This window comes from Balaenoptera ricei, chromosome 11 (assembly GCF_028023285.1).
Source record: "Balaenoptera ricei isolate mBalRic1 chromosome 11, mBalRic1.hap2, whole genome shotgun sequence".
Lineage (NCBI taxonomy): Eukaryota > Metazoa > Chordata > Mammalia > Artiodactyla > Balaenopteridae > Balaenoptera > Balaenoptera ricei.
In genome coordinates, this window is record NC_082649.1 from 59701355 (window position 1) to 59719773 (window position 18419).

Sequence of the window (18419 nt, forward strand, 5' to 3'; positions counted from 1 at the left end):
CTGAAGACAGAAGAATAACCATTAATTTATTCGGTGTGTGTTGAGCATTACTCTGTGTAAACTTCTGTCAATATGGATGTTCAAGTTTTTTTGGTTCAGTTATGTCTTTTAAGCATAAGGATTATATTTAAGATGGTAGTTTTCACCATAAGCTTTACTATCAGTTTTTCTTTAAAGGACATTGCCTTTTTGACTTTGTTTAAAGGAATTCCTCTCAAATTTTCTTTCTAATTGCCATTTCTGAAAACAATTATTATAATATTGTAACAGTGAACATAAATCATTTTTAAGGTCAAATTTTGAAATTGCATTTTGAATTTTTTCTTGTATTCTTTGAAAGGAAAAATGTTTGTTTTTGATAGTTCCAGGTGATGTAATAGTCATTTTATGTTACGCTTAGGACATTTTTTCACCTTGTTTAGCATTTAGGTGGCAGTAAATTTAAATATTGCCTCTAGGTCTTGTGAGTGACCGTATCCAGTAGCTACTTCTTAGAAAGTGAGGGGGAAAAAGTGAGTTGATGGTGAAGGCTGAGCATGGGTGTGGTAGTGGCTTAGAGGCCTCTAGGAGTGCTGGGACTGAAGATAGTAGCTGGGGCTCAGGAAAATTTTGAACTTCTCCCTGAGGTCAAAAGAGAGAGGTGGTCTGATTTGGAGCCCAGGACCATGAGTGGCTTTTTTTTTTTTTTTTTTTTTTTTTTTTATCTTTTAACCTGATTCTGATTTGAGGTTACTCATCATACCCACTGTTTGAACGTGCTTCTGAGTTAGTAGAAGAATTAAGGATAGGGGAAAATAGTATCCCTGTTTACTCTAAACCATCCACATAGACTGATCTGACACATTATCTTAAAAAAAAAAAAAAGAAAAAAACACAATGTTTTAACTTCATGTAATTAACCAAGAAATACTAACTCTAACTATTATACCTCCCTCACCCACTGCATCCCACCTTGGTCTCAGTGCAAGATGCTTTTACAATCTAGGCAGTCACCCATGTAGATGTGGCCGGCAAAGGACACAGTGTTCATGACCTCTTTTGGGTTAGCTAGCCGATGTTGCTTGGCCCTTCTTCTGTCCAGTGCATTTATCTACATGAAAGTATAGATAAATGTATTCCATGTATTCTAACAGTTAATGTGTAGAATATTGTTTTATGCTTTTGCATAATTTTTCTTCAGGGTATTGAAAAGTTTGCCGTGACATATTGATGAAAGTTTACAGCGTTGAGTAGGGGGGAGCAGGATACTGTGGAGGAGGAGTCTTCTTTGACAATAACCTCTATAACTCTAGTATTAAAGGGAGAGAAAAGTGGGGAGCATAAAGTAAACCCCCAAATTAAGATGGTTCATTGGCCACGGCTGAATTTAAACTAGGACCTTGGAGATTGAGGATGAGCCCGAGGTGAGTTCTTCCTTGTGAAGAAGGCATCCACCAGATGAGAAGGTGAAGAGAAGCAGGCCCGAAGCAGCCCCAGCAGATGTGGCCTGAGCCCTGAGCTGGGGGAAGTGTCAGGCTTATTGCTATAGAGACAAGCGAGGTCTTTGTACTTCATGGAGGATGGATGTACCATCACACACCGATTGGGAAATAAGGGTTTTAAATGATCCCCACTTAAGTAAAAAAGTGAATAAGCTTACTTGAAATGATTTTTTTAAAAAATCAAGTCTTTGCCAGTCGGGACTTAAGGTCCTTTTTTTCCTTTCGTTGTAGATAGTATTCGTGGCTACTTTGGAGAAACAATCGCTCTTTACTTTGGATTTTTGGAATATTTCACTTTTGCCTTAATCCCTGTGGCGGTCCTTGGGCTACCTTACTACCTGTTTGTGTGGGAAAACTATGACAAGTATGTGGTCTTCGCCTCGTTCAACCTGATCTGGTCCACAGTGATCCTGGAAGTGTGGAAGCGCGGCTGTGCCAGTATGACCTACAGGTGGGGGACCCTGGTCATGAAGAGACAGTTTGAGGAGCCCCGGCCAGGATATCACGGGGTCCTGGGTATCAATTCCGTCACCGGCAGGGAGGAACCACTGTACCCCAGCTACAAGAGACAGTTGCGCATTTACCTGGTCTCCCTGCCGTTTGTGTGTCTCTGTCTCTATTCCTCTCTGTTTGTCATGATGATTTACTTTGACATGGAGGCCTGGGCCTTGGATCTACATGAGAACAGCAGGTCCGAGTGGACCAGTATCTTGTTGTATGTGCCCAGCATCATCTATGCCATCGTGATTGAGATCATGAACCGCCTCTATCGATATGCTGCCGAGTTTTTAACTTCATGGGGTAAGACTCAGTGCTTTGAATTTATGTCTTATTTGCCTATAAGAAATATTGCTTCGATCATAGGATTCATGTAACTGCTACCTTGCAAAGAAGATAGATGTTGCTCTGGGCTCATTCTAGAGACATAAGGAAAAGTCATCGGCTCTGGGAGCTCTGATGATCTCCAGGTCACGGTTCTCACGGCTCTCATTTATTGTTAGTTACCATGTCCAAGGTGCCCTGCTAAGCACTTTATCCATAGTTCCTCATTTTCACCTGCTCAGGACACCATGAAATAGAAGTTATTTCACGATTTTATGGCTAAAGATACTGAGAATTAACAAAGTTTAGGCAGCAAATGGTAGAGCCAGGCTGGTCCAACCTGTGCTCCTAATACTGTATTGTGTTTTATGCTAAGGATAAAATCAGTTGAATTATCTCCACAATACTCTGGCTGAAAGAACTATGTCTGGGATCTGAAAACCAGTTGTGTAGTTGTGTGGGGCCTGCCATTGAACTCAGTGAAGGCAGGTGTTCTTGTCTGTCTCTGTAGTAAAAGAGGAACTTGGTTGTAGTTTTGAAAAGGTCTTGATGGGCCATTCACTCATTAATTAATTTATTCATTCAAACAAATAAATAGGTTATATTAATCCCTAGGAAGAAGTCTAGGCCTTAACTTCATGGACCAGAAAGGTATTTTAAATTCTTTTTGTTAGTCAAATAATGACAGCTGCCATTTATTGAGTGCTTTCCTTGAGCTGATGCTGGGGTTTGGTAGTATGTCTAATCCTGACGGTGACCCTGGGAGGAGGGTGGTGTCAGCCCTGTTTTGTAGGCAAGGAGGCTGAGTGTCAGGAGGTTAAGTGACTTGCCCAAGGTCAGATAGTGGCTGAGTTGACGTTCAAATCCAGGTCAGCCGAACATTGCCTCTCTGTGCAAGGTGATACTTCTGTTCAGAATCTTCCTTTTTTGTCCTTTTGCCCTGCTGTCTTGGGACCTGCACAGTGTCTCCTTTTCTTAGGGTGGAAATTTGAGTTTCCTTTTAAGATAATCCTTATAAACTTTATTTATTACCCTACTCTTTAGAGATTGCTCTCAGTTTTGCTATTACCGCTGATACAGTGTCTTTTTCTGGTAACTGTGGGATCATTTGCCAACACTTACTACATTTCTTTATTGCAGTAATATTCAAAAAATAATTTCGGACCACGGTGCTATTGCAGTATCTTGAAAACTGTGTCTTAAATTTAGTTTCTTTTTTGTTTGATGTTCTTGGTGGTGAGCAGTAGCCTGGCGCGTTTACTGACTGAGGCTCTGTTTTTGAACATCTCTGCCCTCAGCACAAGTCTCACATTACTTCATGACAATGCTCCCATTCTGCTTTCTTACCTGAGAGACATTACCTCTCCTTTTTAATATTTTAGAGAATCACAGATTGGAATCTGCCTACCAGAATCACCTAATTCTGAAAGTGTTAGTGGTAAGTAGATCTTTTATATACAAGTCCATTGTACTTTTGAAACTAACACATACTACTTAATATTTAGGAGTATAAATATGAAGACTTGATTCCGATTTAAGGCATCAGGTAGTTAATATACTCTGTCCAAGTAGGCAAGGATTGATTAATGTGTGTTTACATAAATGTTCAACAGTCTTATTACAAATGTGCACATGGTATAAGACTTTAAACGTAGAAATCAGTATTATAGCCAATTTCCAATTATTTAAAAAAACTACTTTATAGACACGTTTCTATTATTTTCCTTTCGGTGACTTGGGTTTGAATGTTTCATTTTTCAGCAAGCCTTCCAGTTATCCACCTTCTGTTTAGTGATGGAGCATTAAATTATTATTTTTTAAAAATTTTGTCTAAGAAATTTCCAAAGTCCCAAGAGGTTCCCAGCATGTTTCGAAGAGTAGGAGGAAAGGGATGGAGGGAAGGCACTGTGTAACCTGCTTGCTGTTTGTGTAAAAGCGCACACATTATGCCTCTTCCCACCATTATTAGAAATAACAAAGAGGTACCGCCTGAAATCACCTTGTTTATCCGGAGATTACCTCAGCCGTCTGTAACATAGCTGAGAATCAAGGAAGAGTGCATCAAGAGTCCTCTGAACTATCCACTGGAATTGATTTAACCCCGTCCATGTACTTTACTCCCAGGCCCTCGCTTAGAAAGAGCCTTTGTTCCAGCTGTAGAAGTCATTCTGAGAAGCTTATTTATCTCGTTTTTCCATCCTTAAAAGATGAGAAACCACCATTAGGAAGGTGATTAGGTTTCTGGAAGTAAATTTATAGAGGCAAGAGCCCGGAAGGAAATGGAAAACCTCTCATAAATAGGTAATGAGAATTCAACAATTTCAGCAATTTGGACATGAGAAAAGGGGCAAGCGGCCATCCATATCTAAAAAGGCTCCGAAGGCCTCACTCTAGCCGTGTAAAATAATTTATATTCAAAATGTTGGTGCTGAGTCAGCAGGGATGTTCCGTTCTGTGTTCTCTGTGTGAGAAAACAAGCAGCAGAACGTGTAATGCATTAAAAGCTTCATCCAAAAAGATCCCAATATGGAGCTTTTGCCCTTAGAGGTAAAACACTCCATTTGTCTTAAAGAATTTAGTTATTTGTAAGACTTGATTATTCTCTGATGGTGCCAGATACAATGTCAGGTGACTGTCTTGTAAAGAGACTCATCCCTTAGAGTGTGTTCGTCCTCCACTGTGTGTGCTAGCTCTCTCCCTTCCTTTTCAGTCTTGTGCGGAGAGCGTTTCTCAGCCTTCCGAGCTTTTGCTTTTCAACTTCTACTCTAACTCAGCACCCCCGTCCCTACCCCTACCTCCCCCTACCCTGTGGCCACATTGTGGTACACAGTAATACAGACAATATGCCCTTCTCCAGTGACTCCCCCTTCCCTCACTAATGAAGTGCTCATGCTGTGCACAGAGCAGTCTTTTGTCTCGGAAAGTGATGCCGCACAGGAGGAAGTAGCCAGCGTGCGGCTGGGGGGCAGGAAGGAAGCCCATCAGTCCTGGGGGCAATGGCAGGCTCTTGAGCAGGGGAACTACTTGAAGAAATGGCACCTGTTGTGGTGGGATCTCCACCCCACTCCCCGCACCCCTACCCCTGAACCATGTGTCTGGGCAGGGCAGTCTCAGGCCCATGGTGACAAAGATGCTGCCCGGGCCAGGCTGGTTGTTCTGGCTGATCTCTCTTGCTAGTGCCCCTCGGCTACCTAGGTGTCTCTCTGGGGGTCGTGGGGATCTCAGGTCCCTTGGCACAGAGAGGCTTCCAGGGCTGGACTGCTTGTTGGGGCAGGGCCCTCCCTTCTGGTGCTGCCTGGCCACCCCACCCGGTATCTCTCCGTGGGGCAGGGGAGTGGCAGGGCGGAAGGGAGGGAGAGCACATCCCCTCGCAGCTTGTTAGTGGGGGTCCTCGTCAGTCTCCCTGTTAGTGCTTCTGGGCTTGCCCGTTGTCAGGACTCCTATTCTGAGCGGGGTGGGCAGGAATGTGCCTCCCTGCTGCCTGGGTTACTAGGTTGGGGGTGGGAGATGCTGGGCCTTGGACTCTCTTTTGTAAGAAAGTAGTAGGGACGTAAGATGCGCTGGTGCTGTGTTGTTCCTTCAGCCCTGGGGTCCCAAACCTGTTCTTCCTCTTAGCACCTTTCAGAGCTCTCCTTTGGTTGCCTCTCGCGATATTTCGAGTTCATAGCCGTGCTTAGCGAGGGGGAGTAGGAGAAACACGTCCAAGCCACCTTGTCTGGACCGGAAGTCCCTCATTACGTTTTTTAATGCGATTTTTATAGTTGTAATGAAGTACTGTGATGCAATATTAAATATTGCTATCTTTTTTTTTTTTGGCAGTTCAACTTTTTAAATTGCTTTGCCTCACTCTTCTACATTGCCTTTGTCCTGAGGGATATGAAGCTTTTGCGTCAGGTGAGTGTGAAAAAACAGAAAGGTATCAATTTTTTAGGTTTTAGATGTGGTTTCCTATATTCAGGTAATGTAATTGTCTTCCCATTACTATCTTTATAAATAAAATTATTAAATTTTGTGTACTTCTAAGCCCAATTCTAAATAAACAACCATTAACAATTGCACCGTGTATTATACTCAACTGGAAAGAAATTTGTTGAAGCTAACCAACTTGCAAAATAAATCATGTAGAGCACAAAATCAAATATAGAGTTCATATCAAAGCTTGTAAGAGCAATTTTAACAGCAAAATGTGTTCATTAATTGAACTTCTGTGTGTGTCTCAAGTAATGGTATAACCTTAAATAGTTCTTTCACATTTCTTTTTTTTTTAAATTTAATTTAATTTTATTATTTTTGGCTGCATTGGGTCTTCATTGCTGCATGCAGGCTTTCTCTACTTGTGGTGAGTGGGGGCTACTCTTCGTTGCAGCACACGGGCTTCTCATTGCGGTGGTTTCTCGTTGCAGAGCACAGGCTCTAGGCATGCGGGCTTCAGTAGTTGCAGCACGTGGGCTCAGTAGTTGCGACACGCGGACCCTAGAGTGCGTGGGTTTCAGTAGTTGTGGTGCACGAGCTCAGTAGTTGTGTCTCGCTGGCTCTAGAGCACAGGCTCAGTAGTTGTGGCGCTCGGGCTTAGTTGCTCTGCGGCACGTGGGATCTTCCTAGCCCAGGGATCAAACCTATGCCCCCTGCATTGGCAGGTGGATTCTTTTTTTTTTTTTAATAAATTTATTTATTTTATTTATTTATTTTTGGCTGTGTTGGGCTTTCGTTGCTGCGCACAGGCTTTCTCTAGTTGCGGCGAGTGGGGGCTACTCTTCATTGCAGTGCATGGGCTTCTCATTGCGGTGGCTTCTCTTGTTGTGGAGCACGGGCTCTAGGCATCTGGGCTTCAGTAGTTGTGGTACATGGGCTCAGCAGCTGTGGTTCGTGGGCTCTAGAGCGCAGGCTCAGCAGTTGTGGCACACGGGCTTAGTTGCTCCGCGGCATGTGGGATCTTCCCAGACCAGGGGAGATGGTGTCAAGTGGGATCCGTGTCCCCTGCATTGGCAGGCGGATTCTTAACCACTGTACCACCAGGGAAGTCCCACACATTTCATTTTTGAATTAATAAGTTGTTGAACTTTAGAGACCAGCAGATCCTATGCACTGCTGTATTGTTTCTGAAATGTTTAAGAAAGATGACATATTTTGTTGTGTTACCATTTCTGGATCACATGATAATAGTGAATAATAAATTATTGCTTTCTAATTTCTCTTTTTTATACTTGAGCCACCTACCAGTAAGGGCTCTTCCTTCCTGGTTTTAATATACTGTGATTGTTAGTGAGCAGAGTCTCAAAGCCTAGGCTTCTTAATCTTTATATGAGAGCTTGGGATCATTTTTCAAGGAATTTAAAAATTTGTATAACAGAGAAAGTTAAAAGATTTTGTAGTTACGGTTCTAAGAGCTTGCATAAAAGTAAATATTGTGTTCTTAGTATTTAAAAAATTATTTTTGAAAATACTACATTTGAAATCGATAGGTTAGATGTACATACCTTTTCCAATCCCACCATTATTGTATTAGTGAGGTATGACTCCTCATTTCTTATAATTTAGAGAGTCTCCTTTATTTAACAGGGGACAGGGGGATGGGGGAAGTCTCTTTAAAACATAGAATTTTAATATCAGCTAAGGTGGTTTGTGATGGAAACACTGATACCTATCTGGGGAAAGTGGAAATTGACACAGTACCTCTGGGAACTACTTGGGCAACTTTGCCAAGAACATTAATCCATCCCTAGTAAATCATCAGATGTGGGGTGAAGATTCATGTACGTAGGTAAGGGGCAGCATTTATAATAGTCGGGGTTGGGAATAATACTTAAATTCAACAACAGTGCATGAGCTAAGTAAAAAAGAATTATTCATGACATGGGAAAGTGCTCACAATATAGTAAGTGAGAAAAGAAATCTACAAAGCTGTTTATATATAGGATGATTCTACTTTTATTTTTACATATGATTATAAAGAAATATTTAGGAGACTTCCCTGGTGGTGCAGTGGTCAGGAATCCACCTGCCAATGCAGGGGACACAGGTTCAATCCCTGGTCCGGGAAGATCCCACGTGCCGTGGAGCAACTAAGCCCGTGCACCCCAACTACTGAGCCTGCGCTCTAGAGCCCGCGAGCCACAACTACTGAAGCCCGTGCGCCTAGAGCCCGTGCTCCGCAACAAGAGAAGCCACTGCAATGAGAAGCCCGCGCAACGCAATGAAGAGTAGCCCCCGCTCGCCGCAGCTAGAGAAAGCCCGCGCAGAGCAACAAAGACCCAATGCAGCCAAAAAATAAATTAATTAAAAAAAAAAATTTAGAATGTTAGTAGTGGTTCTGACATGGTTGTGGAATTAAGGGTGACTTTTTTTTCTATCTTTTAAGTTTTTCTACAGTGAGGGAGGATATATTAATTTTATAATAATAAGTTGTGGCTAAACTTTTTTCAAAGTTGGTGACATCATTTAGACTCACATGTTGCAGCCAGGATGAGATAATAAAAAACACAATTTCAAGTTAATTTGTTCTCCTACCGACTCATAACCAGTTTTTTATTATAATCTTAATTGTATTATAATCTTTTTGTATTTTAGTCTGTCTTTCCTGTGAAAAAACAATAAATTAGAAACATCATTCTAACACCTAGCTTTTCCAATACTAGCTTTTATAACATAATAGTATACTATTTGTTGAAGATTCTTTTTTTTTACTGCATAATTATACACATGCTTTGGTTTTGTTAAGCCACATTGCCAAATATCATTTATGTGCTTCTCTTTAGAGCTTGGCTACTCTCCTGATTACCTCCCAGATCTTTAACCAAATTGTAGAATCTCTTCTTCCTTACTGGCTCCAAAAGAAGCAGCATGTGAAGGTAAAGAAGAAGGTGCAAGCTTTAAAGGCAGACATCGATGCTACATTATATGAACAGGTCGTTCTGGAAAAGGAGATGGGAACTTACTTGGTAAGTTTGAATATTGCTGAATTAAACATTGATTGAAAGTGAATAACAGTCGTGTCCAGACTGTATACAACAAATAAGTAAACACTCATTGTCTCAGGTGTGACTATTTTGTAAGTGCTTTCCAGCCAGTTTCCTTACCATGAACTACTTTAAAGTTAAAAAGATGGAACTGTGTATCAAAATGCTGCTATCTTGTACCAGAAGTTCCGCCTAACATCCAAAGGATGAGTCCAGTGAATTACGAGACTGCTCTGCTGAGGGTGGTGGGAATGTTTCACAGACAGCAGAGCAAGGCAGAGGTGAGATGGCCGTGGAGCCATTGTTTGCTCTGGACACTTTAAACTGAAAGAAAAAATTGAAGCCCATCGCTAAGAGTGGAATGCTAATCTGAAGATTAATTTATAATATAGTTTAAATTACGTAGTGCTGTGGTAAATATAAAATAGTTCTTTTAAGACAGAATTTCTGAATTATTTTTAGGAACTCCAAGTAGGTCATTGGAGGTTCTTCAACCTAAACATGTATTTAGCAAATGTTTACTGAGTTCTGACTACATTCGGTATATCTCTTTTGAGGGGGTCAGGTGTTGGGGTCATGTTTGCTTTAGGTCATTGTTTCTTATATCCTGCCCCTTCCTTCTGGGTGTGATATTCTTCTTAGTGAAATAGATCCTTTAGTGAGGGTCCATTATTGTTAAACTTTCATAGTCTTGGTTTTCATCATGAATGAATGAGTCTCCTGATTCCTGAATTTCTTGGCTGACTTTCATAGTTTTTCTTGTATGCCTAAGAATTTTAGTTTGTATGTTTATCTTGAGCAGGAGTTTATTCTCTCTCTCTCTCTCCCTGCTTTCTTCTCTCTGTCTTATTTTTGCAGTCCCCTCTGCCCCACCCCCTAGTCCAGAACCAGGAGTTTGTAGCCCAGAGCTCGCATCCCATCTTGTGATGATGGTGGAGATTCTGCAGAGCCAGCAGGTAGCATGCTGTTGACACAAGCTGTAGTTCCAGGGCAGCAGCTGTGGCTTTTTTCAGGCCCCTTTATGGGTAGGGGACCACTGTTCTCACCCGTGGTTTTGCTCAAATAGCCTGCTTCCAGGTACACGCTAGAGGAGTGGGGTGCCTTTGGTTCCCCTCCCCTAAGGATTCAGATCCTGGCCACCGTGGCCAGCCTGTGGACGGAAGCCTGGCCAGGCTTCTGATTACTATCTTGTACTTTGTTCCATTTCTCGCTTGGGCAGCTGATTTTTTTTGTTTTTGAGTGGTGATATTCTTTTGATTAAAATAAACATATATGTACTAGCATTTTCTATTATTGCTGTGTTTGGGGGAGAAGATGATTCAAAGTATAAACTTACAGCATATCTTGACCAGCAGCACTTTTTATGTTTATACATGAAGTATCAGAGAAACACACACGCGGGCAGTTAAGAGTTAAAGAAAATAGCACTTGGGCACAATGTTGATCGAGTGCTGGCTTACTGTGGGTTACAAGTCAGTCTAATTCACATAGTGTCAGAATCCTTTCCTCACTTGTTCTGGGGGGTAGTATTTTGGGCCATATTTATTTTTTCCCTTCATTTTCTCACAGAAGCTAAACCACCATTCTTTCCCCCGAGTGCTTTATTCCATCCCCTCTCATTGCCCCAGGCCCACCAGGAGCTCCCGTGTTTCCTGCTTCCCCCTTCTCCCCTTCCTGTTTCAAACCAAGCAAACCCCTCACGTCCTCGGCTATTTTTGTCCTGTCTCTTTCCTGCCCTTGCCAATTTCTTGAAATAATTCTTCTCCATGTTGTCATCTCTACGTCCCTGCTTCTCTTCCCGTGGTCAATGAGAACCCGCTCTCAGCTCTTCTTTTTCTCTGAATCGTTTGGGCAGACAGCATCGTCCCCTAAAGTGACCAGAGCCAAGCTCGCAGTCTTCTCCAGACCAGTTCCTCCCCCCTTCCTCAGGCTCAGCGAATGGTACACAGTAATACAGACAATATGCCCTTCTCAAAGCTGTTTTAATTCATCTAAGAACGTATGCTGACAAGGTGACAAAATCTTACATCTTACCTTTTTAGTATCTCATGATATCCAATAATACGTTTATGAAGGAAGGTAAGGCAGGCACTGCTTTTCTCACGTTAATAATAGGCAGGTGAAGCTCCGTGTTATTTTTTTTAATTTATTAATTTTATTTATTTATATTTGGCTGGGTTGGGTCTTCATTGCTGCGCGCGGGCTTTCTCTAGTTGCGGCGAGCAGGGACTACTGTTCGTTGTGGTGCGTGGGCTTCTCATTGCTGTGGCTTCTCTTGTTGCGGAGCACGGGTTCTAGGTGTGTGGGCTCAGCAGTTGTGGCTCGCAGGCTCTAGAGCGCAGGCTCAGTAGTTGCGGCGCACAGGCTTAGTCGCTCCACGGCATGTGGGATCTTCCCGGACCAGGGCTCGAACCCGTGTCCCCTGCGTTGGCAGGCATGTTCTTAACCACTGCGCCACCAGGGAAGTCCGAAGCTCTGTGTTATTAATCACCTGGTGACTAAATCAGAGACAAGATTCAAGACTTTGCTTTTCTCTTCAGAGTCTATTATTCAGCACGGGCTCTCTGATAGGAAGTTAAGGAAATAGTATACTAATTTCTCTCGCAAGCCTTGGGTCTGTGTGTGAATGCTGGGGTTAACAGTGAGTGCCTATCCTTAGTAACTTAACTTGCTTGCAGGGACCCGCGTTATCTGACTGTTTTTCCCTCCTCATCTCCTACAAGTTCCTCCTTTACTCTCTTCGTGGAAATGACATCAGGTATTTTCTATTTCAACTCTCCCCATATATTTGGAAAGGGGGAGATGCTTTGGGGGCTCATTTGTTCTAGATCGTCGTTTGCTATGCACTCATCCTTCCCTCCGGGTATATTTTTCTCCTCACTGAAACCAATGAGCTTAAAATTGTATTTTCTGTAATCTCATCCTGAGTGCTATATATGAATCTAAAACAATGTTGCCAAGCTTTGGGGAAAAGCAGTTTGAGACTTAAAAAACTTGATTCTAAAAAGTCATACTTGCTTACTTACTGTAGAAAACTTGGAAAATGTAGGACAGAGTATAAAGAAAAAGACATTCTCCATGATGTCTCCACTAGGGGTGATCCACTGGGGTCTCCCGACCCTGTTCCTCCAGCCACAGGGCCAGGGCTGTATAGCCCCTCTGATCTCACTGTGCACTGCTGTTCCGTTCCTGGGAACAGTTCACGTGCAACTGCATAGCTGCGTGAGGCTGAATTTTCATGATCAGTATTCCAACCAGAACAGCATGTTGCCACACAGCAAATGAGCTGCCCTCTAGTGAGCTAGACGTTGAAGAGGTTTGCCAAAAACGTAATTGAGCGCCCCTCTCCGCACCAGACATTTTTTGTTTTGGAAAATGTAATGATTTTTCAAACAATACTTTATTAATGTTAATATGCTTTTTATTATTGAAATGAATCAATGGGAAATATTTTTTAAGTTCTGAGTTTTAATTTCTAACACAGTAAATAACACTAGGTATAATAACTCCCATGAACAAAAAGTCTTTGGTGCCCTCAGTGATTTTAAAGAGTTTAAGGCTTTGGGGACCTGAAAGTTTGAAAACTGCAGATCTAGAATAATTCCCACTCCTTTTTGTTTTTCAGAACATTAGCTTTTGTGAAGCGGATTTGTCCCATTTGTTACTCCCTAAGATTCAAGTTCAGCAGTTTTGGAGGTATACCTCCATTGTACCCCATCAGGAGGCATTGATGGCAGGTTGACCCTTGTGTGGGGCTGCCTTGTTAGATCACGTGATTGCCTGGGTGACAGACAGTTTGCAAAGTTTCTTTTACACTTTGTGTTGAATAGGTTATCTGTGGTAGATTCTTTAAGACTATCCTATTCCCTATAAATGGTAGCTCTTTAAAAATAGTTTCTAATCGTTTGTTGCTGGCATATAGGAATGCTGTTGGTTTTTGTATTTTTTATCCGGAAACTCTGCTGAATTCTCCTATTTTTTTGGATTTTATTAGGTTTTCTATGTACACAGTTATTTCACCTACAAATGAATAATGGCTAGGGATTTCCCTGGTGGTCCAGTGGTTAAGACTCTGTGCTTCCACTGCAGGGGGCGCGGATTCAATCCCTGGTTGGAGAACTAAGATCTTGCGTGCTACATGTTGTGGCCAAAAAAGGCTGATTTTTAATTTTAATTTTTATTTTATTGAAGTATAGTTGATCTACAATGTTGTGTTAATCTCTGCTGTATAGCAAAGTGATTCAGTTATATATATACATATATATATATATATGTATATATATATATATTCTTTTTCATATTCTTTTCCATTATGGTTTATCACAGGATATTGAATATAGTTCCCTATGCCACACAGTAGGACTTGTTTATCCATCCTATATGTAATAGTTTGCGTCTGCTAATCCCAAACTCTCAGTCCTTCCCTTCCCCACCCCCTTCACTAATGGCCATTTTGTTTCTTCCTGCAGTCCTTATACTTTTTATTATTTATTTATTTGGCTCACTAATATGTTCAATACAATTTGGACAGAAGTAGTTATAACAGGAATCTTGTTCCTGATTTTTTTTTTCTCTAACTGTTGAGTATTATGTTTGTTCCGTGTTCTTGGTAGGTAACTTTTTAATCAGTTTAAGAATGTTTTTTTTTCTCTTCCTTATTTGGGAAGAGTTTTTATTGTGGATGACGTTGAATTTTATCAAAAAATATTTTTTTTGCTTCTGTGATCATCATGTTTTCTCCTTTAATTAATATTTTCATTTATATTTGTAAGTTTCCTAACGGAACACCATGTTTGCATTTAAATGATTAACTTCACTTGTTCAGTATTTTTTTATCTACATTGTTATGTTGAATATGCTAATACTTTGTTTAGGGTTTGTGCCATTTGCTAGTAATTTTCCTTTCTCAGTCACTGGGATAGGGTCCCTGTGTTATTTATCGTGCAAACTCTGTTGCTAATGCACAGCCTGGCGTTGAGCGGGTGCTCAGTGTAATGTTGCATAAAGAACAGTTTTAGGAAAAGAACAGCCCAGCCCCTGCTGTCTGTGTGCTGCTTGCTGCCCTCACCCTGTACTTTATCCTCCTCACACACTCAGCATGCGGAGCTCTGAGACGTGATGTTTCTCCAGGGATGGTGCGAGGGGCCAGTGGGATGGATCCCCTGGAGCCTGAAACTTTGTGTTCATACATTCTTAGAATCGTCTTAGTAAGTTGGTGTTTTCTAACTTGCAGCTAATGGGGTAGAGTGTCTTGTTTAATGTGTTTTTTAGTATGTGATTGTTTACTTTGTTAAAATTGCATTATTTTTTTCCTTCTTGCTGTTGGGTTACGTCCCTGGTTTGCTGAATTGACTGACCCCAAAGTGCTCAAAAGTGTGAAAGTACTGATGGAATTACCATGTAAATCCTACACTTCGAATCCGCTCGTGAGATGGGAACACAGAATGGGGGCGAGGGGCTCCCTGGATGCTAAAAAGGCCAGGAAGACCTTTGCGTGGCTTCTGGAGGCTGCACCCGGTACATCTGAGAGAAACTGTCTACACATCTCTGCAGAGGCTCACCCTTTTATTTTACAAGCTGAAACAACACAATTTTGAAAGCTGAGCATAGGCTATCAGGATTTCTTAAGATCGAATTGTGGTAAAAATGGCTTGATTGCTAAGATTTTCACTGTTGATTTCTTCACTCTTCAGAGAAGTAAATCAATGCTGTATTGCTGGGCATATTTAAAAACCACATCCGTATGCTGCAGCACACATAAGGAAATTCTTTCTAGAGCCAAATGCAACCAAAGAGTTGTTTAGAAACTGCTCACCACTGAATCCCCAGCTGAGCGTCAACCTGCCAGCTCCCAAAGCACATGTGTTTGGCATTGCTCTTTGGCAAGCCTTGCAAACAGCCAGTGAAACTCACTCAAAATCCCTGGGTTCATACTTCATCCAAATATCCAGAGCATCTGGAAGAAGCACTTCCTGCCATCCCCAGTACTCTGTAATTATGTTTGAGTGTTTTCTATTTTAGTAAAATATAAAATAAAAAAAGAAACCAACTAGAAGTAGAATCTGACTTATACTAAAGCTCTCAGCTACTGAGCCTAATAGGCATATCTTGGTGAAAGACTGACTCTGAGATGCAGCAATGATAATTATAATTATTAATTTAAAATATTCGTGTTTCATGTTGCTTTAAAATATTATGATGAATAGTTTTCTTAAACTGAAGCTGTTGTTGCATGTGCCCTGGATGATCATGAGAGCGCCTGAGGATGCTGGAAGCGGGTGCCTGTGGCTCCTTCACCCAATCACTGCACCACATAGGGTGCTGCTCAGCCCCTCTCGGATCAGGAGGTGAGCAGCAGGCCGTTGGGTCCAGTCAGGGCGTGGTGATGTTACTCAGGTGACAAGTCAAGAGTCACCAATGACCAGGCATCCCATTTCAATGCAGGCGCCTTTTTCCAGTTATTAAAGATCACGAAATAACTCACCTCTTACCATTTATATCTCTTACCCGCAAATCAAGGGTATGTAATGACTTTTGCTCCTTTCTTCCTTTGGACTAAACCTTTTAAAGCATATCAGGAAAGTTTTATTTATTTATTTATTAAAAAAAATTTTTTTTTTAAGTTTTTATTTTTATTTCTTTTTATTTTTGGCTGTGTTAGGTCTTCGTTTCTGTGCAAGGGCTTTCTCTAGTTGCGGCAAGCGGGGGCCACTCTTCATCGCGCTGCGCGGGCCTCTCACTATCGCGGCCTCCCTTGTTGCGGAGCACAGGCTCCAGACACGCAGGCTCAGTAGTTGTGGCTCACGGGCCTAGTTGCTCCACGGCATGTGAAATCTTCCCAGACCAGGGCTCGAACCCATGTCCCCTGCATTAGCAGGCAGATTCTCAACCACTGCGCCACCAGGGAAGCCCCAGAAAAGTTTCTAAATATAGTTTCAGAGGGATTTCGCCATGCTTTCCTGGTTTCCCCCTTTTCTGCTGTGGACTCCTTTTTTTTTTTGCCTCTTTGATGTGTCTGCTGCTTCTACTAGGGTGATTCTGGGGAGCTTCCTTGTTACTAACAGCTTTTTTTTTTAACTTCTTTAAAAAGTTGAGGTAATAATTCACATACCATAAAATTAACCATTTAAAAATGTACAATTTAGAGGTTTTTAGTAAATTCACAAGGTGGTACAATCATCACCACTATCTAATTCCAGAACATTTTCATCATCGACCCCCAAACCCCCCATACCCATTAGCCGTAACATCTTCCCCCAGTCTGGCAACCACTAATCTACATTCTGTTATTGTGGATTTACCTATTCTCTGCATTTCATATAAATGAAATCATGTAATAGGTGGCCTTTTGTGTCCGGCTTCTTTCACTAAGCATAATGCTTTTAACATTTATTCACGCTGTACCGTGTACCAGTATCCCATTCCTGTTTTTGTGGTTGAATAATATTCCATTGTATGTATATACTACATATTGTTTATCCATTAATCAGCTGGTAGACATTTGGATTGTTTCCACTTTTTGGCTATTATGAATAATGCTATTGTGAACATTTTTGTACAAGTTCTTGTATGAACACATGTTGCCATATGCTAGGTCATACGTTAACTCAACGTTTAACTTTAAGGAACTGCCAGACTATTTCCAAAAGTAGTGGTAATTCTATATTCCAACCAGCCATGAGTGGGGTCCCATTTTTTCCCACAGCCTCACTTTTTTTTTTTTTTTTTTTTAAATGATAGCTATCCTAGTAGGTGTAAAGTAGTATTTCATTGTGGGTTTGCTTTGGATTTTCCTAATGCCTAAATATATTGATCATCTTTTCATGTGATTTTTGGCCATTTGTATCTCTTCTTTGGGGAAGTATATATTCACATTCTTTTCCCATTTTTAAATTGGGTCATCTGCCCTTTTGTTATTGAGTTGCAAGGGTTCTTCATATATTCTGAATATACATTTCTTATCAGATATATGATTTGCAAATATTTCTTCCCATTCTGTTGTTTATCTTTTTACTTTCTTGATGGTGTCCTTTGATCCACATAAGTTTTAAATTTTGGTGAAGTCCAGTTTCTCTCTTTTTTGTAACTTGTGCCTTTGGTGTCACGTCTGAGAAACCATTGCCTAATCCAAGGTCAGGAAGATTTACTACTCTATGATTTGTTGACTGTTTTTATCATGAAAGGGTGTTGTACTTTGTTTTTCCTGTGTCTATTGAGGTGATTAAATATATTTATACGTGCATACAGGTATACCAATAAAACTATTCTGTTAATGTGGTGTATCACATTGACTGATATTTATATGTTGAACCAGTCTTACAATCCTGGGGTAAATCCCACTTGATCACAGTGTAAAATCCTTTTACTCTGCTGCTGGATCCACCTTGCTAGTATTTTGTTGAGGATTTTTATATCTTTATTCAGGGGTGTTGGTCTGTATTTTTCTTATGAAGTCTTTGTCTGGTTTTGCTATTGAGGTTGTACTGGCTTCACAGAATGAGTTGGGACGTGTTTCTTCCTCTTGTTCTTTTTGGAAGACTTTGTGAAGAGTTGGTATTAATTCTTCTTCTAGTGTTTGAGAGAATTCACAAGTGAACTGTCTGGGCCTGGGTTTTTCTTTGTGCAAAGTTTTTGATTGCTAACTCAATTTTTTTACCTTTTTTAGGTCTGTTTAGATGCTCTGTTTCTTCTCGAGTCACTTTTGATAGTTTGTGTCATTCTAAGAATTTACCCATTTCATCAAGGTTATTTAATGTTATTTTCGGCATATAATTGTTGTCATGTCCCAGGTCTCGAGTGAGTCCCTGGGGCAGGCTGCCAAGTAAGGGTCCTTGGCTTCACACAGGAAAGAATTCAAGAGGGAGCCATAGTAAACTGAAAGCAGGTTTATTTAGAGAGATATACACTCCATAGACAAGAGTGTAGGCTGTCTCAGAAGGCAAGAGCAGCCCTGAGTTGTGGTGGTGGTTAGTTTTCATGGGCTGGGAAATTTTCATAGGCTAATGAGTGGGAGGAATGTTCTAGCTATCTTGGAGAAGCAGCAGGGATTTCCAGGAGTTGGGGCACTGCCCACTATTTGGCCTTTTATGGGTGGCCTTGGAACTGTCATGGCACCTGTGGGCGTGTTGTTTAGCATATGCTAATGCATTACAGTGAGTGT

At 41.2% G+C, this 18419-nt stretch overlaps 1 protein-coding gene across 3 annotated transcripts in view; it reads left to right on the forward strand.

Moving 5' to 3' along the window:
* Window positions 1–18419, forward strand: part of ANO10 (anoctamin 10) — a 243810-nt gene that overhangs the window by 28179 nt on the left and 197212 nt on the right. For all 3 annotated transcript variants that reach the window (XM_059939267.1, XM_059939266.1, XM_059939265.1), the window contains exons 6-9: window positions 1713–2282; window positions 3686–3741; window positions 6123–6197; window positions 9059–9241. In XM_059939267.1, the coding sequence (XP_059795250.1) occupies window positions 1713–2282; window positions 3686–3741; window positions 6123–6197; window positions 9059–9241 (884 nt within the window). The remainder of the gene's footprint in view (window positions 1–1712; window positions 2283–3685; window positions 3742–6122; window positions 6198–9058; window positions 9242–18419) is intronic.